The sequence below is a fragment of the Bos mutus genome, chromosome 21 (assembly GCF_027580195.1).
Source record: "Bos mutus isolate GX-2022 chromosome 21, NWIPB_WYAK_1.1, whole genome shotgun sequence".
Taxonomy (NCBI): Eukaryota; Metazoa; Chordata; class Mammalia; order Artiodactyla; family Bovidae; genus Bos; species Bos mutus.
Genome location: NC_091637.1, coordinates 24,779,875 through 24,793,538, shown reverse-complemented (window position 1 = coordinate 24,793,538; position 13,664 = coordinate 24,779,875). Strand labels below are relative to the sequence as shown.

The following is a 13,664-nucleotide window of genomic DNA, read 5'->3' as shown; positions in this document are numbered from 1 at the left end:
TCGGAGAAGGCAATGGCACCCCACTCCAGTACTCTTGCCTGGAAAATCCATGGACAGAGGAGCCTGGTAGGCTGCAGTCCATGGGGTCGCTAAGTGTCAGGAACGACTGAGCGACTTCACTTTCACTTTTCAATTTCATGCATTGGAGAAGAAAATGGCAACCCACTCCAGTGTTCTTGCCTGGAGAATCCCAGGGACGGGGGAGCCTGGTGGGCTGCCGTCTCTGGGGTTGCACAGAGTAGGACACGACTGAAGCGACTTAGCAACTTAGCAGTAGCACAGGGCACTATTAACACTTAAAACAACTTAGGATTTCAGATTTGTGGGTTTTTTTTTTATGAAAGACATGATATCTGCCCTCAAGACCTACTATTTAGATATTTGATCAGTATGCATCTGTTTCTTACTAATGGGAAAGGCTGTTCATCTAACAACTAACACATATTAAGAGCTTAGCATCTATCAGGCGTTATTCTACACACTAGGAATACAGCAGTAAACAAAGGCCCTGCCTTCATGGAGTTTCCATCTTTATGAGGTAAGCAGGAAAGTAACCAGACAAGTAAACACATCTGTGGGTGGCGATACATGATATAACAGAGAAGTAAAGCCAAGACAGACATGCACAGCCAGGTGAGATGATGCCATGTTAAATAAAGTCATTAGGGGAGACCTCATAGCTAACATGACACTGGTCAGGAGCTCATGCAGGCAACAGGGAGAGGGTGTTCTTGTGGAGGAAACAGCCTGTGCAAAGGTCCCGGGGTAGGGGCATGGCCTGGTGTGATGGGAATAGCAAGCCAGGAGGACATGAAAGGAGAGAGTGGATGGCATACGGTAGGGGCTTCCCAGGGCCAGGGGCGGAGGCACCAGGTGCTTCAGGACTTCACCACCACGGTGGGGACTTAGCCATGAACTGAGAGCAACATGCACGACACGGGGAAGGTTCTGACCAGAAGTGAAGGATCTGACTTACATTTTAAGGAGACCACTGTGGCTGCTGCAGCCATGACCCTGAGACAGCCACTCAGTATTGCTCAGTCTTTGCATTTTCTGTTTTGAGCCCCTATATTTAAATGATATGATGACTCAGTCATTCAGAGTAACCACTAGAGTCTGAGACCACAAAGTCTCCAGCTCCCTACTTCACTGTTTTCATTCAGCTGAGAGGAGAGTAACTTACTGCCCCCTCCACAAACATCTACACAGACCCATCTCTGAAGCATCACTTGCTCTGTCACACTCCAATTATTTATATGCATGCCAGTGTTCCCCCACTAAGCTGTGAGCTCCTTTAGGGACACAAAGAGTGGATATATGTATATGTACAACTGATTCACTTTGCTGCACAGGAGGAACTAACACAACGTTGTAACGCAATTATACACCAATAAAAAATGAATTAAAAAAATGACCTTAGAGCCTGTTACACAGAGTGAAGTCAGAAAGAGAAAAGCAAGTATTATATATTAACACATATATGTGGAATCTAGAAAAATGGTACAGGTGAACCTGTTTGCAGGGCAGGAACAGAGAAGCAGACTTAGAGAAGAGACTTGTGGACACAACAGGGGAAGGAGAGAATGGGACAGACTGGGAGAGTAGCACTGATACATATACATTGCCATGGGTAAAACAGGCAGCTGATGGGAAGCTGCTGTGTAGACAAGGAGCTCAGTTCAGTGCTCTGTGATCACCTAGAGGGGTGAGATGGCGGGGAAGGGAGGTCCAAGAAGGTTGGGATATATGTACACTTTACAGCTGATTCACATTATTGTACAGCAGAAACAAATACAACATTGTAAAACAATTATCCTCTAATTAAAAATAATAAAGTATTACCCCTAAAAAAAGACCCTGATGCTGGGAAAAGGCTCTGGTGCTGGGAAAGACTTAGGGCAAAAGGAGAAGGGTGAGGCAGAGCATGAGATGTTTGGATGGCATCACTGACTCAATGGACATGAGTTTGAGCAAACTCCAGGAGATAGTGTGGGACAGAGGAGCCTGGCAGGCTACAGTTCATGGGGTCACAAAGAGTCGGAGATGACTTAATAACTGAACAACACCACCTAAAAAATTAATTTAAAAAAAAAGAAAGAAAGACGCAAGTCTCTATGGTGCTCACACTCTGATTTTATTAGCCGGAGTCCCACCTCCGAGGAGATACACAGCCAGCCAAGGCACCCAGCTACCATCCTGTTCTTGCTTCCAGGGCCGATTCCAGGGCTCCCCTGGGGTGGGGTTTCTGCAAAGCCGCTTCAGGGCCTGGTTTCCACAGGTACAGAGAGCTCAAGGGAGGGAAGCCCAGACTCAGGGCCCAGTCTTCTCCACAGGGGAGAGGACACAGAAGCCAAATGAGCTGTGCGTCATGGAGCAAAGAGAGAGAGCCCTGAGCTGTGCCCTGGAGGCCAGGGCACTTGGGGTTCCTCCTGCTGGCCAGGCCACTGGATGGCGGCCTGCCTGCCCCCCACAGCAGGCAGTCCCTGCCTGGTCAGACCCTTTCTGCGTTCACTGTTGCACATATAAGGCAGCTCAATGTCTCCTGCTAACTGGGCTCTATGAGCTCCAGCTGCTGGAGGACAAGGACCAAGCATCTGATTAGAAGGTGAGGTGACAGGGCATCCACCCTGGGGTACACCCACCAGCCCGCAGGAGCCTGAGGCCCAAGGGGGCTGCTCTGTCCCAGGGTGCAAGGGGCTTGGGAGCAGAGCACCCCAACTAGGAGTGGACCGTCCTGCCAATGGGCCGTTTCTCTGTGAAGAAGCTTTTTAGCAGCAGCACCTGGCTGAAGCTGACCACAAACAGGGCGATGGTCTCGCCAATGGACCAGTAAGAGACTCGGCTGTTGAGGTCTTCTGCGCGGGCCCGGTCCTGTGCCTCCCGGAGCCGGTAATGCTTCTGCGAGTCGATCACCGTCTTCAGAGCCTCATGGATGGTCACACAGGCGGACTCCATCTGGGCAAGAAGAGAAAAGTAGTCGCTGCTGACCCTCAGAAAAGAATGGAAACTGGCACACACAAAGCAAACTCTGCCATCAACATCCTACGTACTACTAAGTGCTAACAATGTTTCTGAGCTAAGGGTCTGACACGGTTTTATTCATAATAAGCCTAACTGAGGTTCAGAAAGGTCAAGTAACTTGTCCAGAGTCACAGAGCTAGGAGATGGCAGAAGTGTGAAAGTGTCAGTCGCATCTCCGTCATGTCCGACTCTTTGCGACCCATGGACTGTGGCCCTCCAGGCTTCTCTGTCCATGGGATTCTCCAGGCAAGAATATTGGAGTGGGTTGCCATTTTCTTCTCCTGGTGATCTTCCCAACCCAGGGATCAAACCTGGGTCTTCTGCATTGTAGGCAGATTCTTTATCATCTGAGCCACCAGGGAACCCGGATGTAAACTCAACTGTCAGGGCTGCTCCCAATGCAGAGGACCTGGGCTGAATCTCTGGTCAGGGAACTAGGTCCCACATGCCACAACTAAGATCTGGTGCAGGCAAATAAATAAATAAATAATATTTAAACTCAACTGTTCGAGTCCTGAGACTTTGCTTTCAAACACTGCCCTGAGTTCTTTTTTTTTTTCCCTGAGCTCTTATTTAATACTTACCATATCCCTGACAGGCAAGGATCATTACCCCCGGTGCTAAGGAGGGCTGACTGATTGCTTACTGCATATATTAAAGAGGAAATTGAGTCTTAGAGAGGCTATGTGACTTGCCCAAGGTCACACAGCAAATTAATGGCAGGGCGTGGCGTAAATTCCAACTGCACTAGACTGTGAATCTACCCTGGTGGCCCAGATGGTAAAGAATCTGCCTGCAATGCAGAAGACTAGGGTTCAATTCCTGGGTCAGGAAGATCCCCTGAAGAAGGGAATGGCTACCCACTCCACTATTCTTGCCTTGGACAGAGGAGCCTGGCAGGCTATAGGCCATGGAGTCACAAAAGAGTCGTACATGATTGGGAGACTGACACCTTCACTTTATTTCTGAATCTACTGCTCATTCTATTACAAAACTGCTGCCTACACTTCTAGGCATACATACAAATACATGAAAACATACATTTCTCATGTACATAGACCCACACCAGCATACAAACAAGGGCAAAGACACAGACACGTGTGCCTGTCAGCACATACACATGCATATACTCACATGTAACACGTGCTACTTCACAACTTCCTTTACTTGCTACACTACCATGCATAGCAGGCAGATCTTTGACTATGTCCCCACCACCACTACCAGGGTCCCACCACTACCAAGGTCCCACCACTACCAACCCCAGGAAGCTGTGCACACAAGCTGTGACTATGACGATTATATGTCACACCTGAGACTGTCCAGGGAGCCTGAGAGCCCCTCAAAACAGGGAGCTTTCTCGACTTGACAGTGGAAGGAGAAGTCAGAGAGGCTGGACACAGGAGGATTCAGCACGCTGATGCTGGCTCTGAAGATGGAGAAGGTCACATGCAAGGAGCAGAGAAAGAACTCTAAGAGCAGAGAGCATGACCACCAACTGCAAGGAACTCAATTCCGCCAAGGACCTAAGTGAGTGTGAGACGCCCCAGAGCCTCCAGAGGACAGCCTGACCCCACCAGGATCTTGATTTCAGCCCCGAGAACTTGAGCAAAGCCTCTAGAACTGTGAGATAATAAATTGTTATTATTTTCAGCCATTTGCAGTAATTACTGACTCAGCAATGGAAAACTAAGACATTATGCCTGTGAAAGAACATGTCCTTACTCATTGGCAACCTCTAGAACATTCAAAACCTAGAAAACTCTATGGACAATGGGTTCCTGTGCTACAGAAGTTCATAAGCACCAGACAGACAACTGCTTCCCATACTGGAAAGGTGAACCATTCATAAAGTTCAATGTAAGAAGCTAGAAGCTAAGGCTTCCCTGGTGGTCCAGTGGTTAAGACTTTGTGCTTACAACGCAGGGGGCCTGGATTCTATCCCTGGTCAGGGAACTAGATCCCACAGGCTGAAACTAAAGATCCTATTTGCTGTAACTAAGAACCAGCACAGTCGAAGAAATAATTTTTTTTTTTTTTTAAGACGAGTGGATCTGGGAGCCATTTAGAGACTTGGTAACAGGTCTCTAAAAATCAGTGGGATGAAATCAGTGGGATGGACAGAGATATACATATATGTGTATATCTGCATATGAATGGCCGTGTGTATATGCATACAGATGCATGTGTACATATATGTACACACACGTTCAATATGTATAAATCCACACTTTGCTTTTTAAATACAAGGGAAGGGTTCCTTGGCTTTCCAGGCTGGAGTTCCATCCTGTGTTTACCTCCACCGCACACTCATTCAGAAACTCAAGGTGTACATTTCATTCACTTGAACTGGGTGCTCCTGGGACCCCTGGGCCCTGGCCTGAGCATTCAGCAGTACAGGTTGATACCTCCACCCTCCTCCCAAAGTCCAGGGTCACTGGAGAAGGAGTGAGGTCGGGGTTGGCAGGGAGGAAGAGAGGCCGAGAAGGACACAGAAATCACAGGTGCAGACACCCCGGGCAGAAGACATGTCACGTTGCCGTGGAAGGCATCGTTTCAGAGGCTTGGCTCACATGTCCCCGGCCAGAGACCAGCACTGAGAGTCTCTGAAGAAGGCCCGAGACCTTTACAGCAACAACCTCAGACCTGATCAGTGATGGGAAGGAGGTCAGTCCTCAGAGGTAACAGAGCAAGAGGTGGTGCTCTACAGTCTTCCTGGCATCTGGAACCAGCAAACCCCTTCAGAAACTTAGCATGGGCCCCCAGAGACCAAGAGCAACATGACACCAAGATCCACAGACACTGGGAGCAGCCCCTTACCGGAGAAACATCCCTCCTCCCCTTTCTCAGGGACCTGCCATTGCCTAAGACGTTGCCTAAAACAACCTGTCTGTTTGCCTAAGACACCAATTCCGCTTGTTTCCACAAAGTTTCAGTTGGACAGCCTGCTTCCTGCCCAGCAGGAAGACAGCAGAGGCCCTTTTTTTGGCAAACAGCTCTGTTTGCCCAGGGCCAGGGGTCCCCAGCTCTCCCAGAGCCTGACTTTCACCCTGCTGAGACCTCCAGCCCTGCTAATTCCCAGTGTCCTGGAGCCTCACGGGGACGGCGGGCACTACTCCATCCTGACAGGTGGTCTCTGGAGACACTGACCAATCCTTCTGCCCCCAGGACCATCCCTTTCCTGCATCCCATGCCCACTCCCATCCTATCTCCACCACCTGCTGGTGCCCAGGTCTTCACTCTGTAACTGTCAGGAAATTCACTCAGCCTCACCTCTTCAGAGCCTCCAAAGATAAAAGCAAGTTCCCTATGTATGATCCTTCAAGTTGCAAACTTTCAAAGGTGTAAATGTGCATGCCATCAACATCAGGCGTGACAGTGCAGCTTACCCTCCATCTCCTATGCTGACAACCCTTCAGCTCTACCATCTCCCACCTCCTCTCCCTCCTCCAGTCAGTGACTCTTCTTGCCTGTTGACTCGATGCCAGCCCCTGTGTGCCAGCTGCTGTACTGTACTCCTGTACTTTTCAAGGTACTGTACTGTAGGATTAAAAATGTTTCCTTTATTTTTTGTTTGTGTTTTATGTATTATTTGTGTAAAGAGTATTATAAACCTATATAGATGACTGTGTTAGTTGGATACTTTGTTGGACTTAGGAACAAACTGGACTTATGAATGCATTCTCGGAACAAAACTTGTTTGTACATAGGAGACTTACTGTACTCAGTTCTTTAAATTCTTGAAGAACTCAAAGGGAGAGTCGTGTGAGCTGGCCTCAGAGTAGAGTCAGGGAAACTTTAATCTTCCCTCGACCACCACTGAGGCAGCCCCGGACCTTGGACCTCTGTCAGAAGCCTCCAGCCTCCCCTAGGACCTGCCCAGACTCTAGGGATGCTGGGAGCGCTTCAAGCTTGGCCTCCCTCAGCAGGAACCCTGGCCCGTGTCCTCTGCTAGGAGCCCGGTCGTTCTGGAACTCAGGGTGAAGACAGTCCCTCCAGCCTGGGACTCGGTCACTCTGAATCCTGGTCTTTTCCCCTGAGGCTGATACTAGTCCCACAGCACACGGCCTCTGGCGTAGTGCTGACCTGGACGAAGCCTCATGGGAAGAGACACGACAGCTGCAGGCAGAGAGGGAATCTGTGCCGAGCAAAGTGAGAGCAAAGTTAAGAGCAGGGCCCAGGAGGAAAGTGATGCCCTGATACCTGCATCTGCTGTTCTCGCCACCTGGGGGGCCCTCTGTCCCCCATGCCAGACACGCTCCTGGACAAGCACTCACACTGTCGCCTGTGAGCTAAGACTCCCTGTGAAGACTTTCCCAAACCTCCTGAAGAGTCAGTTGGTCCCTTCCCTGAGAACCCTCACCCTTAAATCACAGCTCTGGGACTTCCCTTGTGGCTTAGTGGTAAAGAAGCCGCCTGCCAATGCAGGAGATGCGGGTTCAATCCCTAGTCTGGGAAGATCCCACATGCCATGGGGCAAACTAAGCCTGTGTGCCACAACTATTGAGCCTGTGCTCTAGGGCCCGGGAGCTGCAACTACTGAAGCCCACTTGCCCTAGAGCCCAGGTTCTGCGACAAGAGAAGCCACTGCATTGAGAAGCTTGTGTACCACACCTAGAGAGTAGCCTCCTGCTTGCTGCAACTAGAGAAAAGTCCGAGCAGCAAGTAAGACACAGCACAACCAAAAATAAATAAATAAACAGAATTATTAAAAAGAAAAAACACAGCTCTGATCACAGCATCCTCCGGGCACAAATGCAGACGGAGCACATGCCCAGCATTAGCAAGTGAGCTTTGTCGGAGGCAGATACAGATACAACCCCACTCAATCAGGGAGAGGGGACACAGGTACAGAAGTAGAAGGAAATGTCTCTTCTGCGTCTGGGCAGAAGGAAGGATGAGGTCCCCAGATGCAGAAGCAGCAAGTGCAATCTCTCCTGCAACAAAACGCAACCCTGAGGCTCCAGGAAAGAATGTCTCTAGTGCCCTAACCCACAAAGCCTATTCTCTACTGACTAAAGGGCCATACAGTCAAAGCTATGGTTCTTCCAATAGTGATGTACAGATGTGAGAGTTGGATCATAAAGAAGGCTGAACGCCAAAGAATTGATGCTTTCGAATTGTGGTGCTGGAGAAGACTCTTGAGACCCTTGGAGAGCTTGTGCTCAGTCAATCCTAAAGGAAATCAACCCTGAATATTCACTGCAAGGACTGATGCTAAAGCTGAAGCTCCAATCCTTTGGCCACCTGATGCAAAGAGCCAACTCACAGGAAAAGACCCTGATGCTGGGAAAGACTGAGGGCAGGAGGAGAAAGGAGCGACAGACGATGAGATGGTTGGATGCACCACTGACTCAATGGACGTTTGCTCAATGAGCAAACTCCGGGAGACGGTGAAGGACAGGGGAGCCTGGCATATGCAGTCTACAGGGTTGCAAAGAGTCAGACACGACTGAGCAACTGAACAACAACTGCACTAACCCACAAAGCCTTTCCTCTACTGGTTTCTTTTCCACTGTTTCAAGAGGCAAATCTCTCAGCTCAGGTGGTGACAGTGATGAAGAATCTACCTGCCAGTGCAGTCAAAGGAGGAGACGTGGGTTTGATCCTGGGTTGGAAAGGTTCCCTGGAGGAGGAACTGGCAACCTGCTCCAGTATTCTTGCCTGGAGAATCCCATGGACAGAGCCTAGTGGGCTACAGTCCATGTGGTGGCAAAGAGTCGGACACGACTGAGCAACTGAGCACACACACAGCTCCTGGAAACTTACAAAATCTTCAGTACAGAAGCTATTTCATCAACGACCAACAGAACTCTTGAGAGGATAGGTTGTGAAAGCTCTTACACATAAAGACACACCCTGGGCTGGACTGTCTATCAGCACTCACGTTGCCAAGTTCAAACACAATGATGTCCAGCAGAACTCTCCACGCGTGGGCACCAGCCACTTGGGACTACTGAGCACTAGACAGATGTGTTGCTACAGAGCAAACAAGGAGGTGAATTTTAATTTTAATATTAATATGTCAATAGCCCTAAGCAGATAGTGTTACTGACTGCACAGTGCAGTACTAACCTCCAGCTGCTCAGAGAATAAACCCATCATCAAAGCCACAGAGGAATGGAGCCTGTGGTCACTTTGGAGGGCAGCCCAGAAGGTGACCTGGTCTCACCAGACACTCAGATGCTCTGGCTTCAGTTCTGGGACAGGTGCAGCCACAGATGGTCATTCCCGTCTTGGGAGCTTTCCTGGGTCCTGCCACTCAGTCGCTTGACAAATATTTGGCGAGCTCCTATTCTGTGCCACACTCCATGCACTGGGGTGCTGAGGGCCCAGGGGTAAATAACACAACAATTCCAGCCTGAGTCTGTGTCTGGGAGGGAGGAGCTTGAACAGTAGGAGGAGAGACTGATGGAGGAGGCTGAGGTTGATTATAGTTAACCGTGAGCCACGGGTGACACGGATGACTATCTGTCCTCCAAAACTGTCACTATTTCTGTTAGGATGTGGAGCTGTCACTAGGGGTCAACTGCCTAACAGGACTGTATATGCCAGCCTTCCTTCCATTCACCTAGACTGTCCACACGACTATTTCTCAACAATGAGATATGAGCAGGGGTAATGGTGTCACTTCTGAGCCAGGGCTTTTAAGAAGCAGGCGGGGCTTTCTCATTCTCTCCATTTTTTGGTGGCAAGATGACCAAAAAGGAGCCTGGTTTCCCAAGTCACTCCATGGAGGAGAGTCCTCCACCCACTCCCCCACTCTCCAGATTATTATTTGAGTGAGAATCAAAACTCCCATTGTGTTAAGCCATTGATAGTTGGGGTTTACTTGTGATAGCAGCTTGTGTTACCTTAACTGATACACCACAGAAAGCAGGACTTTGTCTTTCTGACGCAGATGCATTGAAGGAGCAGAGAGGCACGTATTGTGTGTGCTTTGACAGCGGTGCTGTGTCAGACTGAATGGGAACATGGGAATACCGAAGAAAGTACTGCAGGGACACAGTTAAAGAATGGAGAGGAAGACCAGAAGGGGAACCAGAAAGAAGAACCATAACGTCTTCTAGGACTAGCTGTGAACACACGGGCAGAGCAAATACTGTGGCTTCAGACAAGGAGGTGGGTGGCTGGTGACTGTTCATCAGCCAAGACCGGGAGGAATAGGCTTGTGGGGGCAGGGTGGAGGAGGGGGTTCATCTCAGACTGTTGGTGCTGATGTCCACTCACCTGGGTGAGAGCTGTGACTCTGTTCCCCATGTCTGGGAGAATGGGGGGCTCGTCGCCCACTTGAAAGTCAAAGTAGACAGTTTTGTGAGAGAAGGTGGAGAACTCATTGCTGAAGCAAAACTGATACACGCCCTTGACCTCGGCCTTGTGCGTGAAGCTGTCATACTGTTTCTTGGTTTCACTGTAGATGGTGTTCCCCAGAGGGTCTTTCATAAAGCAGTCAACATCGTAGTGGCCTCCAGTGATGACCTGACAACCATAAAAGAGACCCACAGGCCGTTTTTTACCAGGGGGCAACCACCACTTACCAAATGCCAACTGGGCACTGTGATTAGATGTCACAAACATTGTTTTCATTTAGTCTTCACAACCTTCTAAAGCAGGTGCCATGACACTCCCCAATTCACAGAGGATGAGTCTGAGGCTGAGAGAGTTGAAGTGAACTGTTCACGTCACACAGCGTGAAAGTAACAAGGCTAAGACTTGGATCCATGTCTGACTGACTCCAAAAGTTTTGCTCTGCAAGAGTGCAAAGAGCCATGGGATTTCCCTGGTGGTCCAGTGGTTAAGATTTTGCCTTCCTGGATACATGTATATGTATAGCTGAGTCCCTTCACTGTTCACCTGAAACTACCACAACATTGTTAATTGGCTATACTCTAATATAAAATAAAAGTTTTTTAAAAAGACTTTGCTTTCCAATGCAGGGAGTGCAGGTTCGATCCATGGTGAGGGAGCTAAGATACCACATGCCTAACAGCCAAACAACCAAAACACAAAACAGAAGCAACATTGTAACAAATTCAATAGACTTTAAAAATGGTCCACATCAAAAAAACAAAAAAAAATCTTAAAAGAAAAAAAGGGTGCAAAGAGCTTAATCCTCTCCACTTTACAGAAGAGGAAACTGAGGCTCTGGAGGTTTATATTATTGCAGATGAAATGCAAGAGGAAGGCAAATACAGATCGAAGGCTTCACAGAATCAGTGACTACCAGGGGAGTCATTTGTTCAAACTGTACCATAGGAAAGATAAGATTTGCTAAAGGCAGAATCACAGGGATGGCCAATGACTAGAACTAGGGTCCATCAAAGAACACGGTCAAAGGCCTCCATCCGCTTCCAGACGTTAATATTTCCTTTTGTACAGATGGAAGAAATTGCTTTGTGATCAGTGAGATTCCTAATGCTGGACATGTATAGACTTATGCTGAGCCCATAACAGCAGTTTCTGACCTAGCACGGACCTGATGACCTCTCAGGGCCCTCCAGCCTCACAACAGTCTTTCCGTTTTCAAATACTTATTTATGTATTTATTTATTGCCCTGCATTGTGTCTTCATTGCATCCCACAGGATCTTTCATTGTGGCACACAGGATTAGTTGTTCTGCGGCATGTAGGATCTTACTTTCCTGACCAGGGATTGAACCCATGTCCCCTACACTGCAAGGCAGATTCTTAACCCCTGGACCACCAGGGAAGTCCCACAAGGATCATTTTTTTTTGACAACTGTATCTGGGTGACCCCTGTTTACCCAGTTGCAGTTTGCACACTGTCCACAAATGTGAAAGTAACGAGATGAATGACTCAGAGGCCAGGACACAGGATGCTGTCCCCATGCACAGCCTCTTTTAGTGGTTTTGGTCAGAGAGGGCCCATCACACTGCCTACCCTCCCTTTTGCTACCCGTGCCACTTCCCTTCTGTAATGCCTGCCAGTATGTGTCCACGATCAGACGCCTGTCCGGATATCTGGGTAGGATTGCCTAAACTCAGATCTGCACCTCTCTAACTCAAGACCTACCTGTTCCCAACCGCCACCCTCCCCCCTTCCCCCGCCCCGCCCCCCCCCCCGCCCCCGCCACACCCCAACAGCGAGCCATGAGAACTCTCACAGCAGCCAAGAGTGCAGGAGCTTGGAGCTTTTCTGAGCCATATGGCAGTAGCCACAACACCACTCCTTGTAAAAACTGCCAGGCTGAAAGCCCGAGCGGACTCCTTTCCAAAGCACCCTCGCTCCCCCTAACTATGACTTCAAACGCTGGAGAGAGGCGGAAAAATAAAACCACGAACCCATTTCATCTCGCTGCCATTTTCCAGTACAGGCGGGCACAAAGCTGTCCAAAAAACGTTGGGACAGACAGCCTGGTGCCATAGATGGCGTTCTGTAGAGTCAACGCGCTCTCAGGTCATTCAGATCAACTCCCCAGGAAGCCGGAGCCGCCCGGGCATCCCCATCCTGGGCATGCACCTGCGGTGCTACCTCCCTGGCTAGTCGGTCCGTCTCGGGTGGGCTCTGACTTCCTTGTCTCTGGTCATTCCCGCCTCCCTCTGCAGCCTCTTTGGCTAATTCCAGCCACTACAGCCGGGGGCGCACAAGTGACCACTGAAGACCTGGAAGCGGGAGAGAGAGGAGGCGCCAGGTCTCACCTGGTAGTCTAGGGAGAACTTCACGCCCTGCTCCACCTCCTCGTGGAAGCACTGCTTGGCGTTGTCCGGCAGCTCGAAGGTGAGCTCGGCGCCGCGCGGCCGCTCCGCCTGGAGCAGCAGCAGCAGCAGCAGCGGCAGCGCGGAGACGGAGCGCGGGACCACGCCACCCATGATGCTCCCGGACCAGTCCGGCAGGTCGCGGCTCGGGCTACGGTCTGCACGGGCGGGGCGGCAGCTGCTGGACCCAGAGAAGGTGCAGCACAGACGTGGCGCGAGCCGGCGCCGCGCTTCCGGGCCCGCGGTTCAGAGCGCAGCCGCGCGCTCGGGGGTGGGCCCGGGACGCGAGCCAGGGAGCACCACTGCGCCTGCGCGCTGGCTGGGCTGGGGAAGGGGACACTCCCCCTTCGCTGCCCCGCCCCGCTTTTCTGCTGGAGCATCTCAGCGAAGGGGAGGCGAGGTCCCCACCGCCAGCGCGCATCTCCTCAAAGCACACTGTACTTGCATCCCCAGTAGGCATGGTTCTGCACCCTCTGGGTCCTGCAGGGTTGAGTGTTTCCCGGAGTCGGCCCAGGTGCACGCAGTCCATACTGTCTGGCTGCAGGAACACGAAGCCCGTGAGGTTTTACAGGGTACACTCAGTTTTTGACTGGTTCTGGAGAAAGTCTCCTGGTCTACAAATGGGTGTACCCAAACTTGCTATAACGCAGTAGTTAGGAAGGCTAGATGAAAGAAAAGATGGAAACTCTGCTAAGTCGCTTCAGTCGTGTCCGACTCTGTGCAACCCCAGAGACGGCAGCCCACCAGGCTCCCGCGTCCCTGGGATTCTCCAGGCAAGAATACTGGAGTGGGTTGCCATTTCCTGAGAACCCAATTAACACCCCTCTTTTTCATTCCCACCCTCTTCCCAAGGTGAAAAAGTGTGCCTTGGGTCAGGAGATGGATGGTGAGAGTAAGTAGAAACCCCACAATTACATCTACTCCGG

At 50.3% G+C, this 13,664-nt stretch overlaps 1 protein-coding gene across 1 annotated transcript; it reads right to left on the bottom strand.

Annotated features, from left to right (window-relative positions):
- Positions 1 to 2,113: 2,113 nt before the first annotated feature.
- TMED3 (transmembrane p24 trafficking protein 3) lies at positions 2,114 to 12,991 on the bottom strand. Its single transcript, XM_005889759.3, has 3 exons — positions 12,682 to 12,991; positions 10,252 to 10,500; positions 2,114 to 2,955 (listed from the first exon to the last, which is right to left on the bottom strand). Exons 1-3 carry the CDS (start codon positions 12,850 to 12,852, stop codon positions 2,719 to 2,721), a joined length of 657 nt encoding a protein of 218 aa, XP_005889821.1. The 5' UTR covers positions 12,853 to 12,991; the 3' UTR covers positions 2,114 to 2,718.
- Positions 12,992 to 13,664: the final 673 nt, after the last annotated feature.

What these genes read in the sequence shown, in the direction of transcription:
- TMED3 (XM_005889759.3), bottom strand. Translation starts at nt 12,852, where the DNA reads ATGGGTGGCGTGGTCCCGCGCTCCGTCTCCGCGCTGCCGCTGCTGCTG. An exon ending in AGTTCTCCCTAGACTACCAG is followed by an intron (nt 10,501 to 12,681) that starts GTGAGACCTGGC and finishes TATGGTTGTCAG; the next exon opens with GTCATCACTGGAGGCCACTA. An exon ending in GAGTCACAGCTCTCACCCAG is followed by an intron (nt 2,956 to 10,251) that starts GTGAGTGGACAT and finishes CTTCTTGCCCAG; the next exon opens with ATGGAGTCCGCCTGTGTGAC.